General features: G+C 44.9%; 1 protein-coding gene across 1 annotated transcript; it reads left to right on the top strand.

Annotated features, from left to right (window-relative positions):
* Window positions 1-8,924: 8,924 nt before the first annotated feature.
* Window positions 8,925-24,624, top strand: CSDC2 (cold shock domain containing C2). Its single transcript, XM_035128440.2, has 4 exons — window positions 8,925-9,056; window positions 17,847-18,090; window positions 18,917-19,039; window positions 19,282-24,624. The coding sequence occupies exons 2-4, from the start codon at window positions 17,915-17,917 to the stop codon at window positions 19,442-19,444; spliced, it is 462 nt and encodes a 153-aa protein (XP_034984331.1). The 5' UTR covers window positions 8,925-9,056; window positions 17,847-17,914; the 3' UTR covers window positions 19,445-24,624.
* Window positions 24,625-24,653: the final 29 nt, after the last annotated feature.

The raw sequence follows: 24,653 nt of genomic DNA, 5'->3' as shown, positions 1-24,653 counted from the left end.
GGACATTGGTTTCCAGGCGGGAGTTGATCACGGTGTTGATTTGCCAAGCGTGCCTTCTACTTAGCACGTTTCTCCCTTGCGTCCTGAGATCGAGTTTCTTCAAAGCCCATTACACCTTTGGTAAAGTCTGTACTCCAACTGGAGCACTCTCCCTGTCAGGATATTCAAGAACCCTTTCTTTTATTTCAGGTTCTCTTCTGCCCCCATCCATTTAGCCACTCCCTTTGTTATTTTCTTGCAAGAGACATTCACTTGCACTTTACCCTCCCTCCCTCCCTCCCTCCCTTCCTTCTTTCCTTCCTTCCTTCCTTCCTTGCCTTGCTTCAAATGGGCACTTTTGTTACCCTGTTTGATCTCCCCTGCCTGTCCCTCTACTGCCCATTATTTTACTTAACAAATTCTAAATAAGCTTTCCCTGTTAAAAGGATTTGTGGCTGGTTGCCTGCTCTTCATGCTGGGCCATAGAACTATAATGGTGAGAACATGCTGTTATAAATTTATTGGTGTCTCTTGGGCTAGTCACACTTCTCTGAAGTCTCCCAGCCCCACTCACCTCACAGAGTGTTTGTTGTGGAGGAGGAAGGGAAAGGAGAATGTTAGCCGCTTTGAGACTCCTTTGGGTAGTGATAAAATGGGATATCAAATCCAAACTCCTACTCCTCCTCCCACATCCTGGTTATAAAAATGGAAGCAGCTACTGCACATTTTTTTAAAAAAATTCAGCACTCTTGAGCTGCTCAGATGATGCAGCTTGACTGACCAGCTATCAGGGATCCTGGATGAGTTATGATGTCAACCCCAGAGGGGCATAAAAACTGAGATAAATAATTTTGGTATAAAATGCATGTTACCACATATTTCTTGTGATACAGCAGGGAGTCTGAAAATATGAAAGACTGACCAAGACTCTACGGAAGCTTTGTCAGTCAGATTAAACAGTACTTGGCCATATGGACCAATAGTCTGTCTCAGTATAAGGTCTTATATGTTTATAAAATCCATTAAGGAATTGTTTCTGCTAACAGGGGATCCTAGAGTCAGTTAAATGTATCACAGTGATTTACAGAAGCCTCACAAAGAGATTGCCAGTGACTGCAAATTCTGAGATTTCATATTACCTTGGGTTAGAAAGTAAAATATCAAAGCTATTAAGAAAAAAAAGCCTCGAGCCTGTCTAAAATCAGTAGCTGAGCCACTCAACTCCCAAAAATGGTTCCACTTTACCATAATGGCCCAGTATAACAGTAAACACATTCCATAGGCATTAAATTAATCATTAATTATACACACACACTCTTGTTTTGTATTTATTTGCATTGGGAACTTGCTTTCACCTTTCTACAATGCCTAATTGTATTAGGCAGTTTTACAAACATTTCATGATAATGAGGGTCATTATAATAGCAACAATCAGGGTAACACATGGGGAATTAAGTCATTGTTCTCTGGTTTCTAAATTTGACTAACAAAATGGCTTCCCTTCAGGATCCACTCTGTTGGTTCTCCTCATACAATGTGCTATGCTGTTCTCTGCACTCACAACTAGCCGTCTAGAGACCTTCAAGGCTTCTGTGACTGGCCATGGCTGTCTCAAAAGCACCCGTCTCCTTTCTAAAAATTAAATTATTTATCATTAATTCCTTTCAGACAAAAGCTTTTTATCTCACCAAGCAGAATCTCCTTCAGCAAGGGTGAAAAGCAATGTACCAGAAAAGCACTCAAAAGGAACAACTATCAGCATCATACTTGGAAAAGTCCCATCTCCCTCCCACAAATTACATTTCTAAAAAACAAAATAAATCAAAGAATGCAGCAATCCCATTAACAGCATTCTCCAGAAAACTGCATACTGCGTCATCAGCTCCCAAAATGAATATTTCTGTTTAAAGCACTGTGACATATTTTCGCATGACTGGAACACGTAAGCATATAAGTTTATGGCTTTGCAGAGGTGGGGGTTAGAAATCTGCATGGCTCTCATCACCTGGAACATGCGTGACCCATGGTGTTGCAGAATCTGGCAGCTTAACTAGGATCCAAAGAAACAGAATTTATCAGCAAAGTTTCTCTCAGTTGCACAGCTGATTATGCAAAACATAAAAGCATCCAGTTCTAAGCAGCTGAGTGGTTGTTGTTGTTGTTTTTCAAAAAACATTCTGCAAGCTGGACAGACCAGAAATAGATTTCTTTTTATCTATAATCAGAGCAGATAGGACAGCGTTAGGAAAACTACAGGGGGAATGAAAGTTGAGTGCAAACAGCATCACTATTGTCTCGGTTAAATGTTAGATGTGTGTATTTTTAAAAATAAACACATCAAATATATGCAAAGGAAAGACATGCCAAGAAGGCCTTATTTACAATATTTATATTATATCCCCATGGAACTGACACAGTTAGAGGTTCCACAAAATATTTGTTCTGCAGTTGTAAAAAAATGAGTCTTTCAGTTTGGCAGCTCCCACACTTTGAAGCTCCCTGCCTATCAACATCAAGTAAGTGCCTTTGATGAGTTCTTTTTGATACCTGCTAAAAACAAATTTCTTAGGGGTACTCTCATTTTCCTGCTCATATTGAAATAAAGTCCCTCAATGAGGCAAAACTTAGATTCACAAAATGGTTAGGGGTATGCGTACCCCTGCGTACCCCCAGAAAAAGCACTGTATACATATATTACAAATACCTATTTTCAGCATTGTCTTCTATTTAAGGGCTGCCATATGTTCAGGAATCACTCAGAAAAATGGCGTCTGGGCAGAAAACCCGGACGTATGGCAAGTTGTGCTATTTTTATAAATAATTTCTTCAAAATCTAAGAAAAGCCCCAACATTTTATTCCCCACCCCCCAGAAAAGCTCAACAACTCTTCATTTTGGGGAATATAGCAGGCCTATATATTTACAACCAAGTGGTATATAAATGTTCTTAAATAAATAAAAGATTCCCCCCCAAGCCCAGATCTGTTTACAGAGGGTCCTCAGGCTGGTTTCCTTTCAGATACCAGCCAAGCCTAGGCTTGTTTAGCTTCAGATCACACCACTGTCTCCTGGACAGAAATAGTCTGGCCAGTTATTCATGCTCTAGTAGTGTCCCCATTTAGATAACATTAATGCATTTTGCATTAGGCTGCCTTTGAAAACTGTTTAGGAAATTCAGTTGGCACAAAACACTGCAGCTAGCCTAGAGTACTGACCACAACTGGGTATTTGGAACACATCTTGTTGGTTTTAAAGCAGCTGTACTGGTTCCCAATCTATTTCCAGGCACAGATCAAAATGCTGATTTTGACCTTTAAAGCCCTATGTAACTTAGTGACGGTGTGCACATCCCGGACTGCTTACTCCCAGATGACTGTCTGGAAACTTGGTCATTTTCACAGGACGTTTTTGGGAACTGCTTACCTTCAGAGGTGAGCTGGCGGATGGAGACCCAAGAGATAAAGCATTTCACTGGTGGCACCTGCCTCTGGAAGTTTTGTGTGGTGCCAAACCTGGTGGCCTTTTGGTGCCAGGTTAACACCTTTTTATTTGCTCAGGACTTTTATATGTCTTTCTAAAATATCTGCTTAGCTCTGGAATTATCTTGTTTTAACATCAGTTTTGTTGTTCTGATGTTTTTAATTTTGTTATAGCATTTCTATTTTTATCTGAACTGATTTAATTACTGTTTTCACCATTAGTCACTCTGGGAATCCTAAGGGGTTGCAAAATGGGCTAAAAATGTTCCAAATAAACCAATGAACAAGACCTTTAGGAATTTTCTGGGGTAAACAAAAATACATTTAGGCATTATTGATTTTTTAAATTTGGGGCTATGTATGTCCCTTTATAGGGACGTGGGTGGCGCTGTGGGTTAAACCACAGAGCCTAGGGCTTGCTGATCAGAAGGTCGGTAGTTCAAATCCCCATTACGGGGTGAGCTCCCGTTGCTCGGTCCCTGCTCCTGCCCACCTAGCAGTTCGAAAGCACGTCAAAGTGCAAGTTGATAAAAAGGTACCACTCCAGTGGGAAGGTAAATTGCGTTTCCGTGCGCTGCTCTGGTTCGCCAGAAGTGGCTTAGTCATGCTGACCACATGACCTGGAGGCTGTATGCCGGCTCCCTCGGCCAATAGAGCGAGATGAGCGCCACAACCCCAGAGTCGGTCATGACTGGACCTAATGGTCAGGGGTCCCTTTACCTTTATGTCCCTTTATTTCTCAAAAGTAGCATTTATATCTGCAATTATGTACCTAATCATTTTGCACAAACTAGTTTTAGCTCTGTAGTAGATTTGAACCCAATTCACAAAGAAGCCATCGTTTATTTGGCTCTTTATTTATTTGGTACTTATTCTGACTCAGAAAAGCATGTTATTTGGACCGGTCCCTGTGACATATGCCAATGCCCACCATGAAATAAACACCAGCATTTAATATTGCAGAAATATGCCACCTTATTAATTACACCTGGGAAGGAATTGGGCTCCCCATTACTGGCATTTGTTTCTCATTGATTATGCATCAAATGTAGGAGTGAAGAAGGAGAGAGGGGCAGCTGTTCAGCCATACAAAAGAAGGAATGGGCTGATTCCCTTTGGTAGAGGATTCACCCACTGGGTCTAAAACAGCATCTCCCCAACCTTCAATTGAGAGCATTTGCATTCAGGTCTCAGCTCCAGTCCCTTGTGAATGTGAACTTCCTGGCATCAGGACCAGCCTTCCTTTGTGTATGTGGTGCCTAGCAATCTCCCCTAATTGAAGCTTCTGTGAGAAATTGCAATAACAGATGCAAACAAAACACACTGCTGAGGGCAAGCAATTGTGAGGGCGTACTGCCAAACGGAAGCCTCAGAGATCAGCTCCACACAGGATATGGCTTGTCTTTTAGAACAAAGTAACAGAGATGCATCAGGGACGCCAGGTTGCAACCTAGAGAACCTGTCTGTTGGCTTAAAAGTTTCCCAAGCAGTGAGAGAAGAGACTGTCTCTCTGAAGGGCCACAGCTCAGTTTGATATTTTGCATGCAGAAGGTTCCAAGTTCACTGCTATCTAAAATTTGAAAAAAAATCATTATGATGGGAAGACTTCTGCCTGGAACCCTGGAGAACTGCCATATCAGAGTAGACAATAATAGATGGCAGGGGCGTAGCAAGGGGTGTGTGGTAGGTGCAGCCTGCCATGGGTGTCCCCACTCCTGGGAGTGATAAAATGGTGGGTGGCACTCACCGCAGGGCCTGCAGCATGCCCAAGACACACGTCTCTCCTGGGAGTGATGCGGTGGTTGAGCACCCACAGCCTCCGCGCTGCCCCGAACAGTCCGCTGTTGTCACCCCCTCAGCTGTAGGGTGGCTGAGTGGGAGGAGGCAGGCAGACTCCTTTGAGGCCCTGCGGTGCCCCTGCGGGCGGCTGGCCCTGCGCCCCCAGGCGGTGGCGCCCCAGACGCCTGATCAGCTTGCTCAGTCGCTGCAAGATGGACCAGTATTTTATAAAGTAACATAATCTATTAATTCATCATCTATCAATAAACACACAGCCCTGTCATCTGCTTTCTCTCTGCTTTCATATGCAACATTATGTACCAGGAGTCATGGGAAGACAGATGACAGGACTTTTAGTGCCCATAGCAGACAAATTTAAAGCACTACATAACCTTAAGCTCCAATGATAGCCTGAGTTGCCCACCCAATGGACATGGTTCCATAATGAGCCAACAACATCCCTGTTCAGGTGTTTTTCCTGAGCATGATTGTCCAACTCATCTAAGGGATAAGCCTCACTAAAAAAATCCCCTTGGGCTTTTTAGTTTAGATAAAAGGCAAGTAAGAGGTGACACGGCAGAAATGTATAAAATCAGGCCCAGCAAGGAGAAAGTGGATAGATAAAAAGTTTTTCTCCCTCTCGCATAACACTTCGTTGGACATCCAACGAAGCTGAGTGTTGGAAGATTCAGAACACATTTTTAAAAATGCTTCTTCGCAAGAACGTAGTTAAACTGTGGACCAGGAGGCAGTGATGGCCATGAACTTGGATGGCTTTAAATGGGGATTAAACAAACCAATGGAGGATAAAGCTATCAGTAGACCCAGGTGGCGCTGTGGGTTAAACCACAGAGTCTAGGGCTTGCTGATCAGAAGGTCGGTGGTTCGAATCCCTGCAACGGGGTGAGCTCCCGTTGCTCGGTCCCCGCTCCTGCCCACCTAGCAGTTCGTAAGCACATCAAAGTGCAGGTAGATAAATAGGGCCTGCTGGTGGGAAGGTAAACGGCGTTTCCATGCACTGCTCTGGTTTGCCAGAAGCAGCTTTGTCATGCTGGCCACATGACCTGGAAGCTGTCTGCGGACAAATGCTGGCTCCCTCAGCCTATAGAGTGAGATGAGCACCACAACCCCAGAGTCGGACATGACTGGACCTGATGGTTAGGGGCCCCTTTACCTTTTTAGCTACTAGCTATGATGGCTATACTCTGCCCCTCCATGGCTAGAGGCAGTATCTCTCTGAATGCCAATTGCTGGAAATCCCAGGAGGGGAGCGTTGGTTCAAGAAAAAACACATGCATATCATAGAATTGAAGAGCTGGAAGGTACTCCAAGGGTCATCTAGTCCAACTCCCTGCAATTCAGGAACTTATACTCATACTAGTCATGAAGCCCGTTAAATTAACGGGTGCTAGAACAGACCTGTTGCTCTAGCAACCTCGGGGACATGCGCAGAGCTGACATTGCTCACCCGCCGCCACTTGTAACGGCCGCTGCCGCTTAGAAGTAAGTCCACGCGAGAAGTAAACGGCCTCGCGAGTGCGCCTGTGTGGAGACACGGGGCTATCTCGCACGTCCTCTGGATTCTCTCGCGAGAGCTGCTCCGAACACCGAGAGGCTGAGCTCCCTTACGTGCCGGCCAACGCGCTCCGTCTCTGCGCTCCAAGTCCCAACGGCTGTCCGTGAGGCACATGCGCAGTAGCGCAATCCCACGGACACAGGGACTGGACGCAGAGACACTTGCACTTTATTATAGAGGATTAGATCCACTAAACTTAAGGGATCTAAGTTATTAATAGCCATTAATCTCTTTGAATAAAAGTTGGTTGAATACAAGCCTATCACAGCTATGTAGGATCCCAGGCATGACTATTTCATAGATGAAAAGCAGACTGGGCTCCTACACCTTTAATAATTGTGTAGAAAGAGGGAACCTCAGCCGGTGTAGTTTGTCATGCAAGGTTGATAGCAATAATGACACGCAGTTCTGGCTAGGGTGGTCAGATGCAACAGAGCTCCTGCACCTTTAATTGTTGCATAGAAGCAGGAATTGCAGAAGCTGTAGCTTTCTATGCAAACCACGCCTGCTGACATTCCCTCTTCTATGCAACAATTAAAGGTGCAAGACCCCTGTGTGCTGTTGCATCTGGCCATCCATGCTAGTCTTGGCTGCCCCACTGAGGTCAATGAAATTTAGAGCCTACCGTAGCTTCACATCTGCAGTAGCTCAGGCCTCTGTTACACCAGTCTTTGATTAACATATCTGTATGGTGACCAGAGTACTTATGCAGGTGCAGCCATATATCACTTCTGCGAGTCAAGTTGACCTGCCCAAAACCCTGGGGTTTTGCAAGCACCTCCATTCTTCTTTGTACTTGGTAATGTGTTGGTCCATAAGGGGGGAAAACCAGTCCCAACTACAATAAGGCAAGATCTTTATTGGGACGAACCAAAGTGTCACAGAAATGTTGCAAGCTTTTGAATTCTCCATAACTCTTTGTCAGGCAAGATGTTACACAAAGTGGGGGGATGATGACAAAGAGTACAAAAAACCAAGATGATGTAATAATAGCCATGAGGTCAACTGTTCAAGCTGTCTGCAAAGAAGGTGGGACTGTCTGGTGTGACAGGCAATGAAAGCTCCTGGGGGTTTCCTGAAACTGGACTTCGGAAAGCCTGCTCTATGAAACAGGAAGCCCCTGGGCGCAGAACTAAATCCCAGAGAGGGTGCAAAATGCATCTTTTCAGGCAGCTAGTATTTGATTTAATTAGATCAGTGTTTCCCAACCTTGTGCCTCCAGATGTTTTGGGACTACAACTCCCATCATCCCTAGCTAGCAAGACCAGTGGTCAGGAATGATGGGAATTGTAGTCCGAAAACAGCTGGAGGCACAAGGTTGGGAAACACTGAATTAGATGATCACTTGCCTGGGGTGTTTAATGTCACCGGTTTTTGCAGGGCAGCTTTTTGGGTGTGAGTGTATTGTTCCATCTGCTTTTGTGTGCTGCCTTTGAGTGTGTGAAAAGGCAATAGAAACAACAAAGGAACATGGTGTAGTACGGAGGATCCCATGGTGGCCAGCTACAAAACAGAACAGGGTGGCCTTGAGCCAGTCTCTTAGCTGAACCCACCTCACAGGGTTGTTGTGAGGATAAAACGGGGAGGAGGAGAACTATGTCCACCACCTCGAGTTCCTTGGAGGGAAGGTGGGATACAAATTTTAAAATAAATAAAAACAGAGTTTTCCCTACCCCTCTTAAGAGCCATGTATTAGCTAGTGCAGCTTGCTAGCCATGCACGACAAGACTCTTCATATTAACGCTCTCACCTGTAGAAAAAGGATTACCTCTGACAGATATTTCCTTCGGGAGTAACAGGGTCAGGGCACTGCTGGATCTGGATGGACAATTAGTATTACATCCTTAGCTGGTTCATATCCGGGTGCTCCCTCCAAAAAAGAAAAAAAGTATTGCACCCTTAGGTACCACTGTGGAGACATTTTCACATGGACCCCCAGACATGGCGGTTCCTCGTCGTTGTGAACCAGCGTCCATTGCAGATAACCCAGTTTCCTTTCCCCCTCCGTGTCTCTTTAAAGTGCGGAGCAGAAGTTCCCCCTCCGAATCCCTCCCACCTGCCTCCCTCGCTGCTCTCCCATCATCGCCCTGACGTCAGGAGGAGGAAGGCGTGTGGGTGCGTGTCACGGCCTCCCTCCCCCGTGTTTAAAATCCACCAGAAGGCTGCTCGTGAAGAGGGAGGAGAGCGAGCAGGGAGCGGAGCGAGCAGAAGCCTTGCAGCAGAAGGAGCGCCGTTGGCCGCAAGGTAACTTGCTCCGCGGGCGCGCAGGGATGCTTTGTGGATTGGCGCCGGAGGCGGGGAGGGAGGTCCCGCGGGCTTCAGACGAGGGTGGAAGGGGACACATGGGAGAGGCCACGCCGAGGAGGCGCGAGGAAGGTGATGGAGCCGGCTGCCGAATGGTCTCGGCGTGGGGTGATTCGCTTAACTCTTTTGTGTCGTGGCTCCCGGGTGGGGAGAGAAGGTCCTCTGGCGCTGGGAGCGGAGAGGCGTGTCCCGTCTGCGCGCGCCGGGCGATTTCAGCTGGGGCGAATGGCTGTGGGGAAAGATGTTTTCCGTGCAGGTGGTGATGGCGAATAGCTGCCTGCCTGTATGGTAGCTTTGCTTTGCAACCGAAGGCTGGGGTCGCCTTTCTCGATTCCTATTCCAAGGGATGAGGGATCTGGTCAGGAAGGTGTGTGTGTGTGTGTGTGTGTGTGTGTGTGTGTGTGTGTGTGTGTGTTTAAATCTGCTTTGGCACCTAACAAGTTATAATGGACACGGCAGCAAGTCAAAGAAAGGACTAATGTGAAAGCAATAACTGAAGCTTAGTGATAGCCCTACAAAAAAACCCCAACAACCTAAAGTAGTACAGTATTTGGTTTGCATGGCTTTTGATGAAGCTATCAGAAGGTGCTATGGTTGTTTGGAGTCCCCACCCCTTTTTTGGTCCTGCCTTTCTCCGCTCCGCTGCCTTTCTTCTTTTCTCTCTCCCACCCCCACCCAAATATCTTGTTTCCCAGTTCCAAGGATGCTTCTGTATTCCGATCATAAAGATGGCACTTGAATCTCATTGGATAATCGGCCTCTTGTAAATGTGACTGCTTAACCAGAGCTCCACCAGAGGGATGAGACTGGCTGTTTTTAGATAAGGGGTTTGAGGCCTTGAAGGACGTAACCCAATTTTTTTGGGGGGGTTATAGTTATTTAAAATTTATTTCTTGTTGTAGTTCTTTTTCACTGAAGAGTTATCTGTCTGGAAATGAATGAGTAGATTAATGTTCTCAATTGCATGACACCATTATCACCAGTCTTGGAAGGAAATAGGCTTTTATGAGCATTGGCTAGATAGCCTTTGTATGTTGTTGTTTTTTTAAAAAAAAACCTGCTAGATACAAGTCTATGGAGAACAGTATTGGAGAGAGAATAAATGTAACCTGTAACCTGGTTACAGGTAACCTGGAAATCTGTAACCTGGAGGAAAGGATTCAGACCCTCTTTATGAATGTGGTTTATTTAAGTCAGGCTTCCTCAAAGTTGGCCCTCCAGATGTTTTTGGCCTACAACTCCCGTGATCCCTAGCTAGCAGGACCAGTGGTCAGGTATAATGGGAATTGTAGTCTTGAAACAGCTGGAGGGCCAAGTTTGAGGAAGCCTGATTTAAGTGTTTATGGCTGCTTGTAGTCTGTTAAGAATAATCAATATGTTATAGCAAACCTCTTGGGCGGTGTGCTTTTAAGATGGGCATGTTAAAAATGGTACTCTGTTTAATTCTATGACTATGGGCCTAATAAACTAGTTGTGGTACAAAATCATGTTTATTAGTTCACGTGTATGGTCCCAGTGCATGTACAAACTGCATGTGTGGTCAGGGACTATGGTTTGTTTCTAGGATGGGGCATACGCAACCTTTTGGATGTTGGAGTGCAAGTCCTATCAACCCTGGCTGTGGTGGATGGTAGTTAAGAGTCCAACAATATCTCAAGGCCACGGGTTCACCTTCCCTCTTTTGGGGTTTCTAGCTCCATGTACAATCTGTGTATCCATAGGAACTGTATGGTCTAGTACATGAAAATTGGGAGTGGGCATTGACGCCACAATCCGGCTCCTTTTGTGCCCATTTGCTGTCTGCACAGTGATCGAGTGAAAAGCCCTCTGGCCTGGTGAGTTCATGGCAAAAGCAAGAACATGGGAACTTCCTGTTCTGGAGCTCAGCATGTGCATAAATTGACTCCATCTCTCTCCCACTGCTATTGTTTGAAGTAGAGTACACATGTTATTAGTCACAATCCATAGGTATCCTGTAGTTTATTGAGAAATACTGTTGTTTGACGTGCTCTCTCTCAAACCAGCTTCCAGTCAATTAGAAAACGGAAGCTGTGGTTAGACTGAGGAGTTGTACACTTCAGGCAGCTGTTGAGCATGTGACAGCTCCCAGGAATTGGAGTTAGGTGCAGGGAAGACAAATCCGGTGATGCACATTGGGTAAAGAAGGCATCCTCACCTTTTTCTCAGGAGTGAAAAGCAACATTAAAAAAAATGACTTGAAAAGTAGAGGGGAGACATGACCTTGATGAGCTTCAAGCTGCTAATGTGGACATGGGCAGAGGGGCATCTGCCCCCCCCCCAATTAATAAAAATACATAGCTGAGATTCTGCCCCCTTAACAAAAGACTTGCCACCCCACAAAAAATCCTGGCTACGTCCACATAGCTTCAGTCTCTTAGCCTCTGGCCCTGCCCAGATCTATAACCACAATTTAGATTGCAAGCCTGCCTGTAGGACAGAGCAACACTGTCTGCCTACACAAGTTTGGGGTTCCTCTATTTCTGGAGGCTTGCAAGCCAAGAAAGCATACTTTGTTTTCTATCTCCTTCATGGGTTCTCCCTCTCTAAAGTTTTAGGTGTGGCTATATATGGGAAGGTGCTAAGAATAAGTATGCGTGTTTATTTGGTGGAAAGGGAGAGGCTTCCACAAACACCCTGCATAAATGAACACTCAGTTCTTGCCTTAAGAAAAATAGTAGTTTTATGATGTCTTGCATAGAATATTGAGGACACTTGATGGATACCAAGAGCCGAATGTGTCTGTGTATCTCTGAAAGGGGCAGGAACCGGAAAGACTTCAATCAATTTCCACTTAAAAATGCAATTGCGGATAACTAGTTTAAGATGCAATGCTTGGAAGTAAGTTCAGAAGTAACACCACAGTGGGGTTGCATCTAAATACTGTAGATGTGTATAGCAGGAGCAAGCAATCTGTTGCCTTTGGTCTAATTTAATGTGGCCCTTAGTCTAATTTAATAGTGGCAAGGAAGAGAAAATGAAGAAAGGAGTGATAGAAAGAGACACACAAAATAGGTGAGAGGACCTCTGGCCCTTTTCACTTTTTGTTCCAGCCCTCCCAGCTTCTGGCACTGAAATTTCACTGATGGTACGTGGCCTGTGACAGATTACTCCAAGGGAACATGGCCCTCGATGGGGGAAAATATTCCCCACCTTAGATGCATAGGGGTGGTTAGCCTCTGAGAAAGGTTAGCCTCTGAGAAAGAAGATGGGAATCTTTCAGGTGGGAGAAGGCCCTCTTTTAGCCTCAGATTTTGTGTGAGTACAGTATATTTGAATTATGGTGCTGGAGGAGACTCTTGAGAGTCCCATGGACTGCAAGAAGATCAAACCTATCCATTCTGAAGGAAATCAGCCCTGAGTGCTCCCTGGAAGGACAGATCGTGAAGCTGAGGCTCCAATACTTTGGCCACCTCATGAGAAGAGAAGACTCCTTGGAAAAGACCCTGATGTTGGGAAAGATTGAGGGCACTAGGAGAAGGGGACGTCAGAGGACAAGATGGTTGGACAGTGTTCTCGAAGCTACGAACATGAGTTTGACCAAACTGCGGGAGGCAGTGCAAGACAGGAGTGCCTGGCGTGCTCTGGTCACTGGGGTCATGAAGAGTCGGACACGACTAAACGACTAAACAACAACAGTATATGTACACACACTTGTTTCAAAAGAACGTATGCATTGATACACCACTCTTGCATCTTAGTATTAGATGGGGTGGTGGTGGTGGTGGTGGTTCTGAGCAATGAAACATGAGTGTGCTTTCTGGGCAGTTGGATTCCCTTCAGTCTGACAAGATATTTCAGGTATGTAAAAAGGATAATTATGGGATTTAAAGATGAGGGGCCTGAGAGGAAAGAAGGGATTGGTCTGCGGGACAGCTAATGTTAATCAAATGTGTATGTACTGTAGTAGTTTAGCGAAAAGTGCCATCTGAGAGATTTGCCCTGCCTGCTGCAGTGGTGGCAGGGCTGGGGTGAGTCTGGGGCTGTTCTCTATGTAAGGCACTTCCACTGGGACTAAGGAGGAGATGGAGGAGCAGTGTTAGAAACTGGGATAGAAAAACTAGGAGCCAAACGGCTTCTGGGACCTGGGTTGTTAGGCGCCAAAACATAATGTCTAGTTGCCAAACTGGGGGTCAGGGGTCGGCAATACTTTTAATTTATTATTTTGATAAGCATGAACTAATGCGCAATTCACGCAAGTGACACATTATTCACACCACATTTTTAGCAGACATTGTTAATACATGTTTAATTTGGTGTTCGTTGCCTATGCTTAACATATACTTCGAGGCTTCAGATCACATACATTTCAGTAATTCTTGAGTGTCAGCCAGGCACAAAAAATGGCACCCAGACTTTTTGAGGTGCTCACAAATGGAGAATCTTTAGGAGCAAAATGCGCCTAGGTCCCTGCTAATTTTGAACCTGGAGGAGGAGGAGGAGGTTGTTGGCTGCTGCCACCCAGTGGACTGGTTGTAACTATGAAGATGGGGGCACTGGTTGAGAGTAGGCTGAGGTGGGCGGGGCAATGCTTGTGCCATATATCACAGGCCTCTGCTGCCATGTCCTATTCTTACTTTTCACCTTTTATTAATTGTAACACCTGAAAAAGCTCAGGAGGCCTTGCATAGTTGGCAGGACTCGTCTTGAAACAGACATTTTTTGGGGGTAGAATCTGTGGTGGTTGTTTCATGATGAAGACTGGTAATGCGTGTGGTGTGCCCTAGGCCTTTATAGCTGGTTGCCATCATGCCTTATCTGTGAGTTTCCCAGAGCATCTGGTTGAGGGACAGAATGCTAGATCATGTAGACCAGGCCTCTGTGTGGTCCTCCAGGTGTTGCTGCACTACAGCTTCCATTAGCCCTTGCCAGCATGGCCAACGGTCAGGGATGAGGGGAGCTGTAGTCCATCAACATCTAGAGGGCCACAGGTTCTCCACCTTGAGGTACTCTTTTGTTCCACCCACAACGGTGGTTCTTGTCATCTTGGCACCCTGGAAAGAGCTGCTGTAAAATGTATTTTGTTAACAGTAGTTCAAGGGTTTTTGAACAGGGAAATGAAGTTTGGTATGGGACAAAACAAAAATATATTATTTGGACGCCAAAGTTTGATCTTCTACATTCTTTTACCTCCTCTCGCATTTCTTCTGAATTTCCTATTATAGTAGGCCTGTTAGCAGACTTACTGCAAGACAGTGTGATTTCAAGGGATTAATGAAATAGTTCTGCTGCTTTCTAAAGCTGCAAAGTACTGTAGTTACTGATGCCAAGTGTTACTTCTTTTCATCCTACTAGCCTGCCGTTTAATCCATTGGCTATGAATATACAGAGAGTGAAATCGCACCCATAGAACATAATGATGGATATCTCTTGAGGGATGACTTCTGACTACCCGCCAGGCTCCTCTGTTCCAGTAGGGCTACAGTATATGGGCCTACAACACCCACAGTGGAAAGCCATTCCACTTCCTGTGAACCAGAGAATGGCTAGTGACCATATACATCCAGTTCCTAGGTATCCATGGCACTCATCCTTTCTTCTGGAAAAGGACTAGTGGGCCTAAAGTTGAATTAGGATGACGACTCTTAAAGATGAAACACAGCTTCTGGCATATTTTCTCCCATCCCTGCTGAGCGGAGAGCAAACCTCTTACACTGCACTAGCTAGTTCCTGGTGGGTAGGCCTACCCACCTGTCAGTCCTTTTATGTCCAGTGATGTCAAGTGACTTGATTTCACATGAAGGATTAAGAGGAGTGCACTCCAGGTGCACTCTGATTCTCCTTTCCAGCTGCTGACAGATTTTGGTACTTTTTGAATCCGCCACCTTTCTCTGTTGTCACATTCAAATATAGTGCTTAACTCTACCAGCAGCTAGAAAGGAAACATTGCTTCTTTCCTAATTCTTCCTCTGCATCTCTGCAGCTTGACCCTGTGGGTTTATCTGTTCTGTGCTTGATGCCTTATGACATCAGGTGATAGACAGGTGGATAGAAGTGGGTATAGTTTAGGCCCAGGGTTTCCAAACGTGAATCTCCGGCTGTTCTTGGACTATAGTTCCCATTGTTCCTGGCTACTGGTCCTTCTAGCTAAGGATGATGGAAGTTGTGGTCCAAAAACAGCTGAAGACCCAATTTTGGGAAACCCTGGTTTAGGCTAAATAGGGAAGCTTGGTGAGCCAAATTATGTTTGCAGACTGGAGGTTATCTGGCCTTAGGCCTGTGTTTGGCGCTGAAATACCCTTGGTCACCATGATGGATGACATATGGCAGAAGGACTGGGCAGAGGTGGCTTTAGGGTACTGTGACCGGTTTGGCTGCACTGGTTGCTGGCACTGCAACAATGATGTAGAATGGAGGGCAAGAAGCAGGGGTGGGTGGGTTTGTGCTGAATTTGAGCATCACACAGGGCGCTGCTGAAATTTGAGAGCCCAAAGTCCGCCACTGAACAGGAGAGTGTGACCTTGCCGATTCTACTGGATCTCTTGGTGACTTTGATACCACTGTATCATTCTATGTAAGCTGTCCATGTTGGTGGTGTGTGTGTGTGTGTGTGTGTGTGTGTGTGTGTGTGTGTGGCATTCCTCTGTAATGGTTGTGGTCAAATAGATAATTCCAGAAGACTGGGCTCAGGAACAGCCCAGGCAGTTACACCATGGGGTCCCATAGGGTTTCAGCTTCCATGCTATTTTAACATTTCATATGAAACTAGTGAGTGAGGTCATCTAGATATTCCAAGTGAGGTGCCATCAATATTTCAGTGGCATCCATCTCTTTTTCTCCTTTTCATCTGACTCAGGTGCTGAATCAGTGCTTGGGAACAGTAATGGTCTGGATGAGGGCCAACAGATTGAAGCTCAGTCCCGACACTCTGGCTTGGAAGTGCAGCTAATTCTACTTCACTTCTGAGCCATGCCCTGTGCTAACCTGAGTATGAAGTATAACTCTGTTAACTGATCAGATATTCTTCTGAGACAAAACTGATCAATAGAGTTGCATAAAGAATTGGTCAAAGGCAACCGTAAATTTAATTTTAATTTATGTTTTACATTTTTAATATGGAATACTTTGTCATTGTAATCTGCTTTGAGACCTAGATGGTGAAAGGAGCTGGATATAGTCTTTAAAAATAAATAAATCCAGTTAACATCAATAATTTACAAGCAACAAACAGGGAGGCTGATAAGAAATTAGTACAAGGCCAGCTTATCACAGAACAATTTTGGACTTGCGATTTTACTTCCTTGTTTAAACTATTGAGTGTTGGAAGCCTTAGTACAGCAAATTGCCCTCAGCTCTACTCCTGGATATTAGAGGGCTTCCCTTCCTTGCCTTTGGCTCTGCGGCTAGTCTTAAACTGAGTGGTTAAATACTTAAGGTCAGTGGGAAAGCATTTCACTCTAAAATGAGTGTATTTTGTTGCCTTCTTCCCCTATTGCTATAGGGACTAGTTTTTGAGTTGGCCAGGAGTTGTTCCCGTGAATCTGTTGTCTTTTGGTGCCCTAATTTAGTCCTGTCCCCTGGTTAGGAAGCTTGCATGATTTCTCTGTGTTCTACTATAGCATTATGTAAACACCCATTTTGGCGAGTGAGAAGGAATGCAAGTAAATAGGCGCCTGCTGCTAACCAAATAGCTGAGCGCTTAAATCCCCATTCTTTTGGCTTAGTGACAGGTTCGTGCTCTTTGAGTCAGCTGGTTTTCCTCTCCCTCTGTGTCTCATGCACACCCCTATACCTACCTAGTTACCTTTCTTTTCCTGGCCACGTATTGTATTGCTGTTACTGTAGCATCACAGTGCCTGCAGCATCCTTCCGTTTTTCACGGCAGGGTGGACTGGGGGGGACCACAGGGGAGCACGGGAAGTGTAGATGATTTGGGCTTGTGAGATCACTTGCAGAAATAATTCCTTTAGCCTTGAAGTGACAGCTCACGTAGCAAAAGGAGAGAAAGCAAATGATGTTATAAATCCCACCAAAGATTAACAAGCTATATATTTGGAGGATAATACTGGAGCCATGGACGTCATGCAGCCACCTTTTAATTATCTGCACAGTTCTGTGTGGATAATTAATATGGTTAAATAAGCCTGAAGCATCTGTGTTGCAACTGCATCTAAAGGGGGGGGGGGCTTTTCTTTTCTTTTTGCAATGTGGTGGTCAAAAGAGACAGACCTGAAATGTCATAGGAAGTGCCGAAAGGTAGCATTGTGTGATGGAATGTAATTATCCAAACTGAGCTGCAGCGTTTTTATCTCTTTTAGAAGTGACATTAAAATGGTCTCTGAGGTTGGGCTGATCTGTGCCTCTTCAGCATTGCAGGCTTTCTACAAGGAGTAGCCAAATTGGTGCCCGCCAGACATAGCTGGACTCCAGCTCCCATTCTCCTGACTCGTTGACCATGTTTGCTGGGGTTGATGGAGTTGGGAGTCCAACACACACTGGCTACCCCTCCATTAGGCAGTTGGTTATGATTCCAGAAGCTCCATCTGGCTGCCTTTTCAGCCCCAGGCTGCACAGTTGCTCAGTCAACTAGTTAGAACTATTTATTCCTCTCTGAGCTAATGACGACATGGACACAAGTTTTTAAGTAGCCTGGAATGCTGCTGTGGAAGTCTCCATAGACCATTGTCTTTGAGCCCACAGACGTGCTGGTGGCACCACTGTCAATCAGCTTTTCCATTACTTAAGACTCTTGTTTTTCTGTTTTCATGACAGGTTGATCCCAAAGGCTGAGAGTTGTTGATCACCTCTTTCCTGTTGACATACCAGAGGACAGCCACACCATGTCATCTGACCAGACTTCTCAGGCCACTGTGCCACCTCTCCACTCTCCAAAGTCACCTGTGTGGCCAATTTTCCCTTTTAACAGAGAGGGAAGCCGGATCTGTGAGAGAGGTGCCCACCTTCTTCGAGACTTACCCAGCCCACTTCCCACAAAAAGAACCAGGACATACTCTGCGTAAGTAGCCAGACTGTGCCACTAAACTAGGAATCACCAGGGTCATTTTTTTTCATTCTAAAATTGGTTAACAATTAGACTTTGACCATGTGGAATATACCAGGACAAGGAGGCTTGGGGAGAGGAGGAATTGAGTTTGTTCTGAATTGTACACATTATTTGATTGTGGTTGAGTTATGACAGAGTTCTTTCAGACTTTGATGGAAAGTGGTGGTGTGAGCAGACCACGATGACACTGTTTTCTGATAACTTCGGTTAATTCCCAGTCAAATAGTCCTATTGAATCATTTTGTATTCATACCCCAGAGTCTTCTGAGCAGTCATTGGCACAAACTATTAATCTTGCAGTTCATGAGCAATGCTACCCTTTCTTGGAGCCCATCAATTGTACGACCTGTGAGGCTTTGAGGAACCTTACGCATCTGGATTAGAGTACATTTCTCGGGGGGGGGGGAAGAACTCTAAAGCAAAGTAAGAGTTTCCTTACCAATTCTAATTCACTCTTACCACCTTACCACTCTTCTAATTCAAACTTTCCCCAACATTCCTAGCTATGGTGGTTGTTGAATTGAGAGATGTTAGATTGTGCAAGTTGCTTTTTAATGTAAGTTTTTTTAAAAAATGATATCCTCTGTCAGATTTCAAATTTTTTTTGAGGCTTTGCTAAATTTGTATAAAATTTTGTTCCAGCTATAGTCTGGACTGTGGGGGGAAATGGGAGCCTTGAAACCGTGAGGTTGTGTAGAAAGGTAACACATGAACATTTTCCTGGCTGGAAATGCCAGTGTGGTTCAGACTGAGTCTCAAAACTCTTTTTTCTTCCTAGGACGGCTCGTGCTTCCGCTGGTCCTGTCTACAAGGGTGTATGTAAGCAGTTTTCACGCTCCCAGGGCCACGGCTTCATCACCCCAGAGAGTGGCACAGAGGACATATTTGTACATGTGTCTGAGTAAGTTCCATGGCTGCAGAGCCTTTAACATCTTATGTTATGATGCAAGTATCTCATGTCTGAAGAGTCACTGCTCCTGTCTCTCTCCCAAACCCTACTTGTGTCAACAGTATCATTGTAAGTACACATTTATGAAGGAGCCCTGTTAACCTGGATGTTGATAGATTTATTAATAATAACGATGATGAATTAAACAGAAAATTAAGAAACTGCTGAGATGTTGTTTATTTTCTCTTTTTCAGCATCGAGGGGGAATATGTTCCAGTAGAAGGAGATGAGGTCACATACAAAATCTGCCCCATCCCACCAAAGAACCAGAAGTTCCAGGCTGTGGAGGTGGTGCTTACCCATTTAGCTCCACACACAAAGCATGAAACGTGGTCTGGCCAAATAATTGGATCGTAAACTTCTTTTTGAGCCTGCAGGACAACCCCACCGAGGAGGTGGGGTTGAATGGTGTGGTGGGTGGTGGAACTGCTGGAGCAATGGGAGAGAGCCCAGGCTGGCAATTCTTGTTTGCAGTGTGACATGTTGGCATTTATGTTGTCTTTTCTAAGATTTACCTTTTGGTTTGTAGCTGTGCTTTTTTTCCAAAATGGGAAGCAGGAAGTGGAAAAGGGTTGCTGGGTGGATTTTCTCCTATGTCTCATGAGCTCATAATTGTACCTGAATAGGCAAAGGAAGAGCTCTGGGTTTTTTTATTTGGTGTGTGTTTATCCAGAAAGGCAGACTGGTATTTGTCTCGCTGCTACCTTAAATGCATTAACAAAAGTCTTATCTATTGTGCTGCTCCGTTTAACAAATTATCCCATTGCTTTTTCAACGGGCTGGTCCAGGCAGTCCATCCAGGGAAGTTTGCATTAAGCTCTGTTGTTCTTCCCAGCCAGAGCAGGTATTAAGAGATGCAGTAATATTTTGTAGGGGGAGACAATTGCACATTGCCTGAAGACAGTGTCTCCCAGAGCCCCACACAGATTGTGCCATCTTCAGAGACACATGTAGGTATGTGCTTTTTGTCCCATCTTGTCCCCCTACCCCTACCCAGCCACCTTGCCCTGTGTAAGGGACCACATGACTTGCACTCCTCTCCCTAAGTCCACTGATGTCGCTCTTGTTGTCTGTTGAGATCAGTGGTTTGGCTACCACAGCTAGGCAAACTTTGGCAACCAGATTACTGGTTTGGTGACAGGTGCTGCTTCTCCCCCACCCCAACACCACCCACGCACACACACATAATTGCAAGTTGGATGTCTAGTATCTCAAGGATGTTGAGCAAGTAGAGAGCAAGTAGAATGCATCACTGAAGAAGCAGTTTCTGAAAACTATCAAGATACATGAAGTCCCTCTCTTGAGTGGTATCCACAACTGAATTTGTCAGATCTTTCTGATATGGCATAAAATAAATTACTTTTCTTACTCAGTCCCCTGACTGAACCAGGAGACAAGAATTCAGGGGTTGGGGATTTGCGGTTAACTGGGCACTGGGCATGATCATCAATGTGAACTTGCGATCATAAGCTGTCTTGGAAATGTCAGATCCTGTGCTGCTTCTATTTGTCCAAGGCATGATGCGAGTTACTTTGTGCCAGAAGCTCTGAGTATTAAATTCTTTGGTATTATGCGGCAGTTTAGGTACCTAATCCTTCAGTTAAATGATGAATACACATTATTGTGAAAAATGCTGGTCTGTTGTTCTCTGTGCCATTGATACGGGTTTACTTCAATAGCAGATCATTCTGAATGCTATGTTGCAAGGAGTCTTCATTTAAATTCTGTTGAAATCTTTCCCCCTTTGGCAGATTCTTGCCAGTGGCTTTTTATAAGAACAGAAATCAGAAACGGGGGAGCCGGGAAAGAGAATAAATATGTATGGACACTAGAACAGGTTTTCTCAGGGTAAGGTGATCATTTGCTCAGACTAGAGGTACACAAGAGGGTACCCTTTAGTTGTTGTGGACTACCACTCTCAGCAGCCTCAGCCAGCATGGCCAATGGCCAGGGCTGATGGGAGTTGTGGTTCAGAACACCTGGAGGCACTATGCTGGTTACCCCTGCCTTAAGCATAGCCAGTTAACGGAAGGCTAGACATCCTTTTCAGTGTTGCAAAATATGTTCCTACAAAGTCTAAGATTGGAATCTTCTTGCATTGGATTACACAAACCAATTGAAAATCTGCAAATAATACTTGACCTGTCACTTTAAGTTCTTCCATTCTAATTGGACTCTATGCTCTCCTGTACGTAGCAGTGGTTTGTTCCAGAAGGCCCCAGTTGTGCTCTGTATCTCATTCCCAGCTTGTTTCACTTTCCAGATTTCTTGATAGCAGTGATGTGGTGGTAAGGCGTTTATGGTACAGACATACAAGCCCTGCTCAGACATAGTCATGGTCTTCCTGCCTTAACTACTGAGATTCTCTCTCTGCCCCCGTCCCCCATCCTGTTACTCCTAAAGTAAATGCAGCTGCACTCTCTGATGGCAGTGCAGTGTCTTAATTTGCAACATAATGTAATGCCAGAAGAATCAATACATGTATCGTTTTCCTATTGGTTTCAAACAGAAGATAATAAGTTGGGAGAGGTTGACTTCTAAGTCTTCGCTATTAGACTATTACCCTGCTGACATTACATTTCCCACATGTATTAAAATGTAAATCCCCTCCCCAAGACATTTGTCTTGCTTAAAAATAATGCAATTAAAAACAATACTGCAGATGAAAGCGTTTTTGCTAGAAGAATAATCTATTTTAACATTTGAAACAGAACAGAGCCTCTGTGACGCATCTGTTTTATGCTCTTGGGCAATGTATGGTGGTTCTTGGCCGTGGATGTTTGCTTTGAGAATAGCATTTTGATTTTCTGCATCTCCAGAGATGTAGGCTTTAGTATTGTCTGCATGTGTTTGCGTTTCTGAATGTTGCAGATCATGTTTCCTCAAGATGGATGTTTGGACGTTCTCCTACTCTTCCTACTATTATCCTAACCTGTACATTTTGATGGCCCTCTGTGTCCCTAGTTCTGTAGTTAATGAGGGTCATGTGCACAAGAGATGGAGGAATCGTGTATCAATCACAAGATTCATGGGCCAGTAATTGATAATGGGCTCTAGTGGCATTGTATCTAGTTATGTTTTGGTTCTTGTCCAGCCTTCCCCAAATTTTACTTCTCTCCCCAGGATATACAGGGTCATGTCTAAAGCACAAGCCTGATTTCTAATAGATGTTCTGAGTAGAAAAAAAATTCCCAGGATAGGGTGTGCATGTTAGGAATTTGCATGGTGTCAATCAGTTGCTAACCTCATTCTGAACAGTAAACTGGTAAGTCTAAAGCTTCTTGGGCAATATCATATCGGATGTTGCTTGACCTTGCAGAGGGGCTGAACATGCATCGTGAAACTTTTGTATGATGCACTAGAAGTGTACACACCACTGTTGTAGGAGCTAAGAGGGGTGATTAAGTGGCAAGTATGCACGTGAGAGGCTTAATTTGAGAGTTGGAAGGAGCCTGGTAGATAGAGCCCAAAGTATGCTGGAATCGTGAGAATGAGACTGGTACAAAAAGAATGCTTTTTGTACTTGCGGTGCGTCTTCAGAGGCTTTCATGTGTGGTGTGTGGCTGTTTAATGCACACCGGTCCTCTGTGGTTCACATCTCTGGGACTTCAGTGACGTTGGTCCTCTATAGCAGCGTTTCCCAACCTTGTGGTCCAAAAACAGCCGGAGATACAGTTGCTCTACAGTATAGAGCAGAGGTGAGGAACCTTTGACCCTCCAGATGTTGCAGAACTACAACTCCCTTCAGCCCTACCAAGCATGGCGAAGGACGGGGGAGCTGTAGTTCAGCAACATCTGGAGGGCCCAAAGGTTTCCCACAGGTGGTGCAGAATTTGCACAGTTGGGTGCTGGAGTATGACTGTGCAGCCAGCATAGACTGCATACTCTGCAAGAAACAGGTGTATAATGGCATCCTGGTGTTCTCTAGCATTATAACATCACACTTTTTTCTTCCTTTCCAGGAGCACTTCTCATGTTCTCAGTTTAGCACTACAGTGGAACCTCAGGTTGCGGACGTAATCCGTGACGGAGGCACACCCGCAACCCACAGCATTCGTAAACTGCAGCATTGCGTCTGCGCACGCACATGATGCGATTTGGTGTTTCTGCGCATGTGTGAGCGGAAAAACCTGGAAGTAACCCTTTCCGGTACTTCCGGGTTTCCAGTGGTCCGTAACCTGAAAACGCGTAACCTGAAGCATTTCTAACTTGAGGTACCACTATACAGTGTCAACCCATGATCACAGGAAAGTCTGTGCAGATGCCCAAAGAGGGGAGTATTTCCCTCCATGTGTGCTGACAATGCTGGAAGATTAAATGTAGTCCTGTTAGAACACTGGGGTTATATCCACACCATACACTTAAAAGCACATGGCTTCCCCCAAAGAATCCCGAGAAGTGTAGTTTAAGGGTACTTGGCATTGTAGCTCTGTGAGGAGGGGACTGCATTTCCCAGGATTCCTTGGAGGAAAGTGTATGGTGTAGATGTGACTTGAGTAGCTTCCAGTTAAGTATGTGGGCTTTGGTTTCTAAATGAAATGAGGACTGGCCCTCCAGAAGGAGCACATGGTCAGATGGATATGTCTAGAATGGTTTTGGGTTCATCTACAGGTTAAACGAAATCATGAGTCTTTCTGGAACAGACTAAGCATTGCAGGTATATTTTTGAATATAAACCCTACATCTAGAAAAGAGTGCATTGTTGAGAGGTTCTGACCTAACCCACCCCTGATGTGCTACTTTCCACATACAGGGAACCAAAAACGATGACACCACCTCCTTGTACCTATATGTTGAAGGAACAACCTGGAAACTCTGACAATGTGAATTTTCTAAATCTGTAGCATACTATTGCAAACACAACCATGTGGTGTCGAAATAGCACTAAAAATGGCTGCCAACTACATTCTAGGGAGGGTGTTGGTTTTCTCTTGCTTCTGAGACTAGTTCTTTCCAAGTTCTAATCTGTTTCTGTGTCCTCCTTGGACTAAAAGGACAACATCCAAAACTATGTGTCTTGGAGCCAAATTGTACAGAGGGGCTTCACCTCTGTAATCGAGATAAAATGAGAGGAGTGAGGTGTTTATTTTAAAGGCCTTTAAAACTCAGATGCATGTGCTTTTGACATAGGCATAGACACTGGGGAAGGAACATGTTTTAGTTGTTCCCTCCCAAGGTGAACAAACAGCCCAATGGAGGAACGAAGCAGGAAAAGGAAGCCATTTCCCATGGTGCATCCAGACCCCTGTGTGTGACCTGCTTCCTGTGACAGCCAGAGGGACTTCCTGCTGCTGTTCTGCTTACATTAAACACCAGCAGCTCCTCGCCTCTGCCCCTCCCCTTGAAGGTGCAATAGCAGTGGAAGTGCCACAAAATGGCATCTTCTCTCTGGGAAAGCTTTTGATTCTTTCTGAAATAATCTTTGTTACCTATGGCGTGTCTGTGTTTTTACAACTTTTGGTGTGGTCCTTGCCTGTCTGACCCCGTGTTGACCTTTGTAACACCGGCAATAAACCATTAAAGTGACTTTCCCACAAGTCTCTCCTGTTTTTGCGTTTTTCCTTTA

The sequence above is a fragment of the Zootoca vivipara genome, chromosome 10, assembly GCF_963506605.1.
Source record: "Zootoca vivipara chromosome 10, rZooViv1.1, whole genome shotgun sequence".
Taxonomy (NCBI): Eukaryota; Metazoa; Chordata; class Lepidosauria; order Squamata; family Lacertidae; genus Zootoca; species Zootoca vivipara.
This window is presented reverse-complemented; position numbering and strand designations above follow the sequence as displayed.

What these genes read in the sequence shown, in the direction of transcription:
- CSDC2 (XM_035128440.2), top strand. Translation starts at nt 17,915, where the DNA reads ATGTCATCTGACCAGACTTCTCAGGCCACTGTGCCACCTCTCCACTCT. An exon ending in AGAACCAGGACATACTCTGC is followed by an intron (nt 18,091 to 18,916) that starts GTAAGTAGCCAG and finishes TTTTCTTCCTAG; the next exon opens with GACGGCTCGTGCTTCCGCTG. An exon ending in ATATTTGTACATGTGTCTGA is followed by an intron (nt 19,040 to 19,281) that starts GTAAGTTCCATG and finishes TCTCTTTTTCAG; the next exon opens with CATCGAGGGGGAATATGTTC.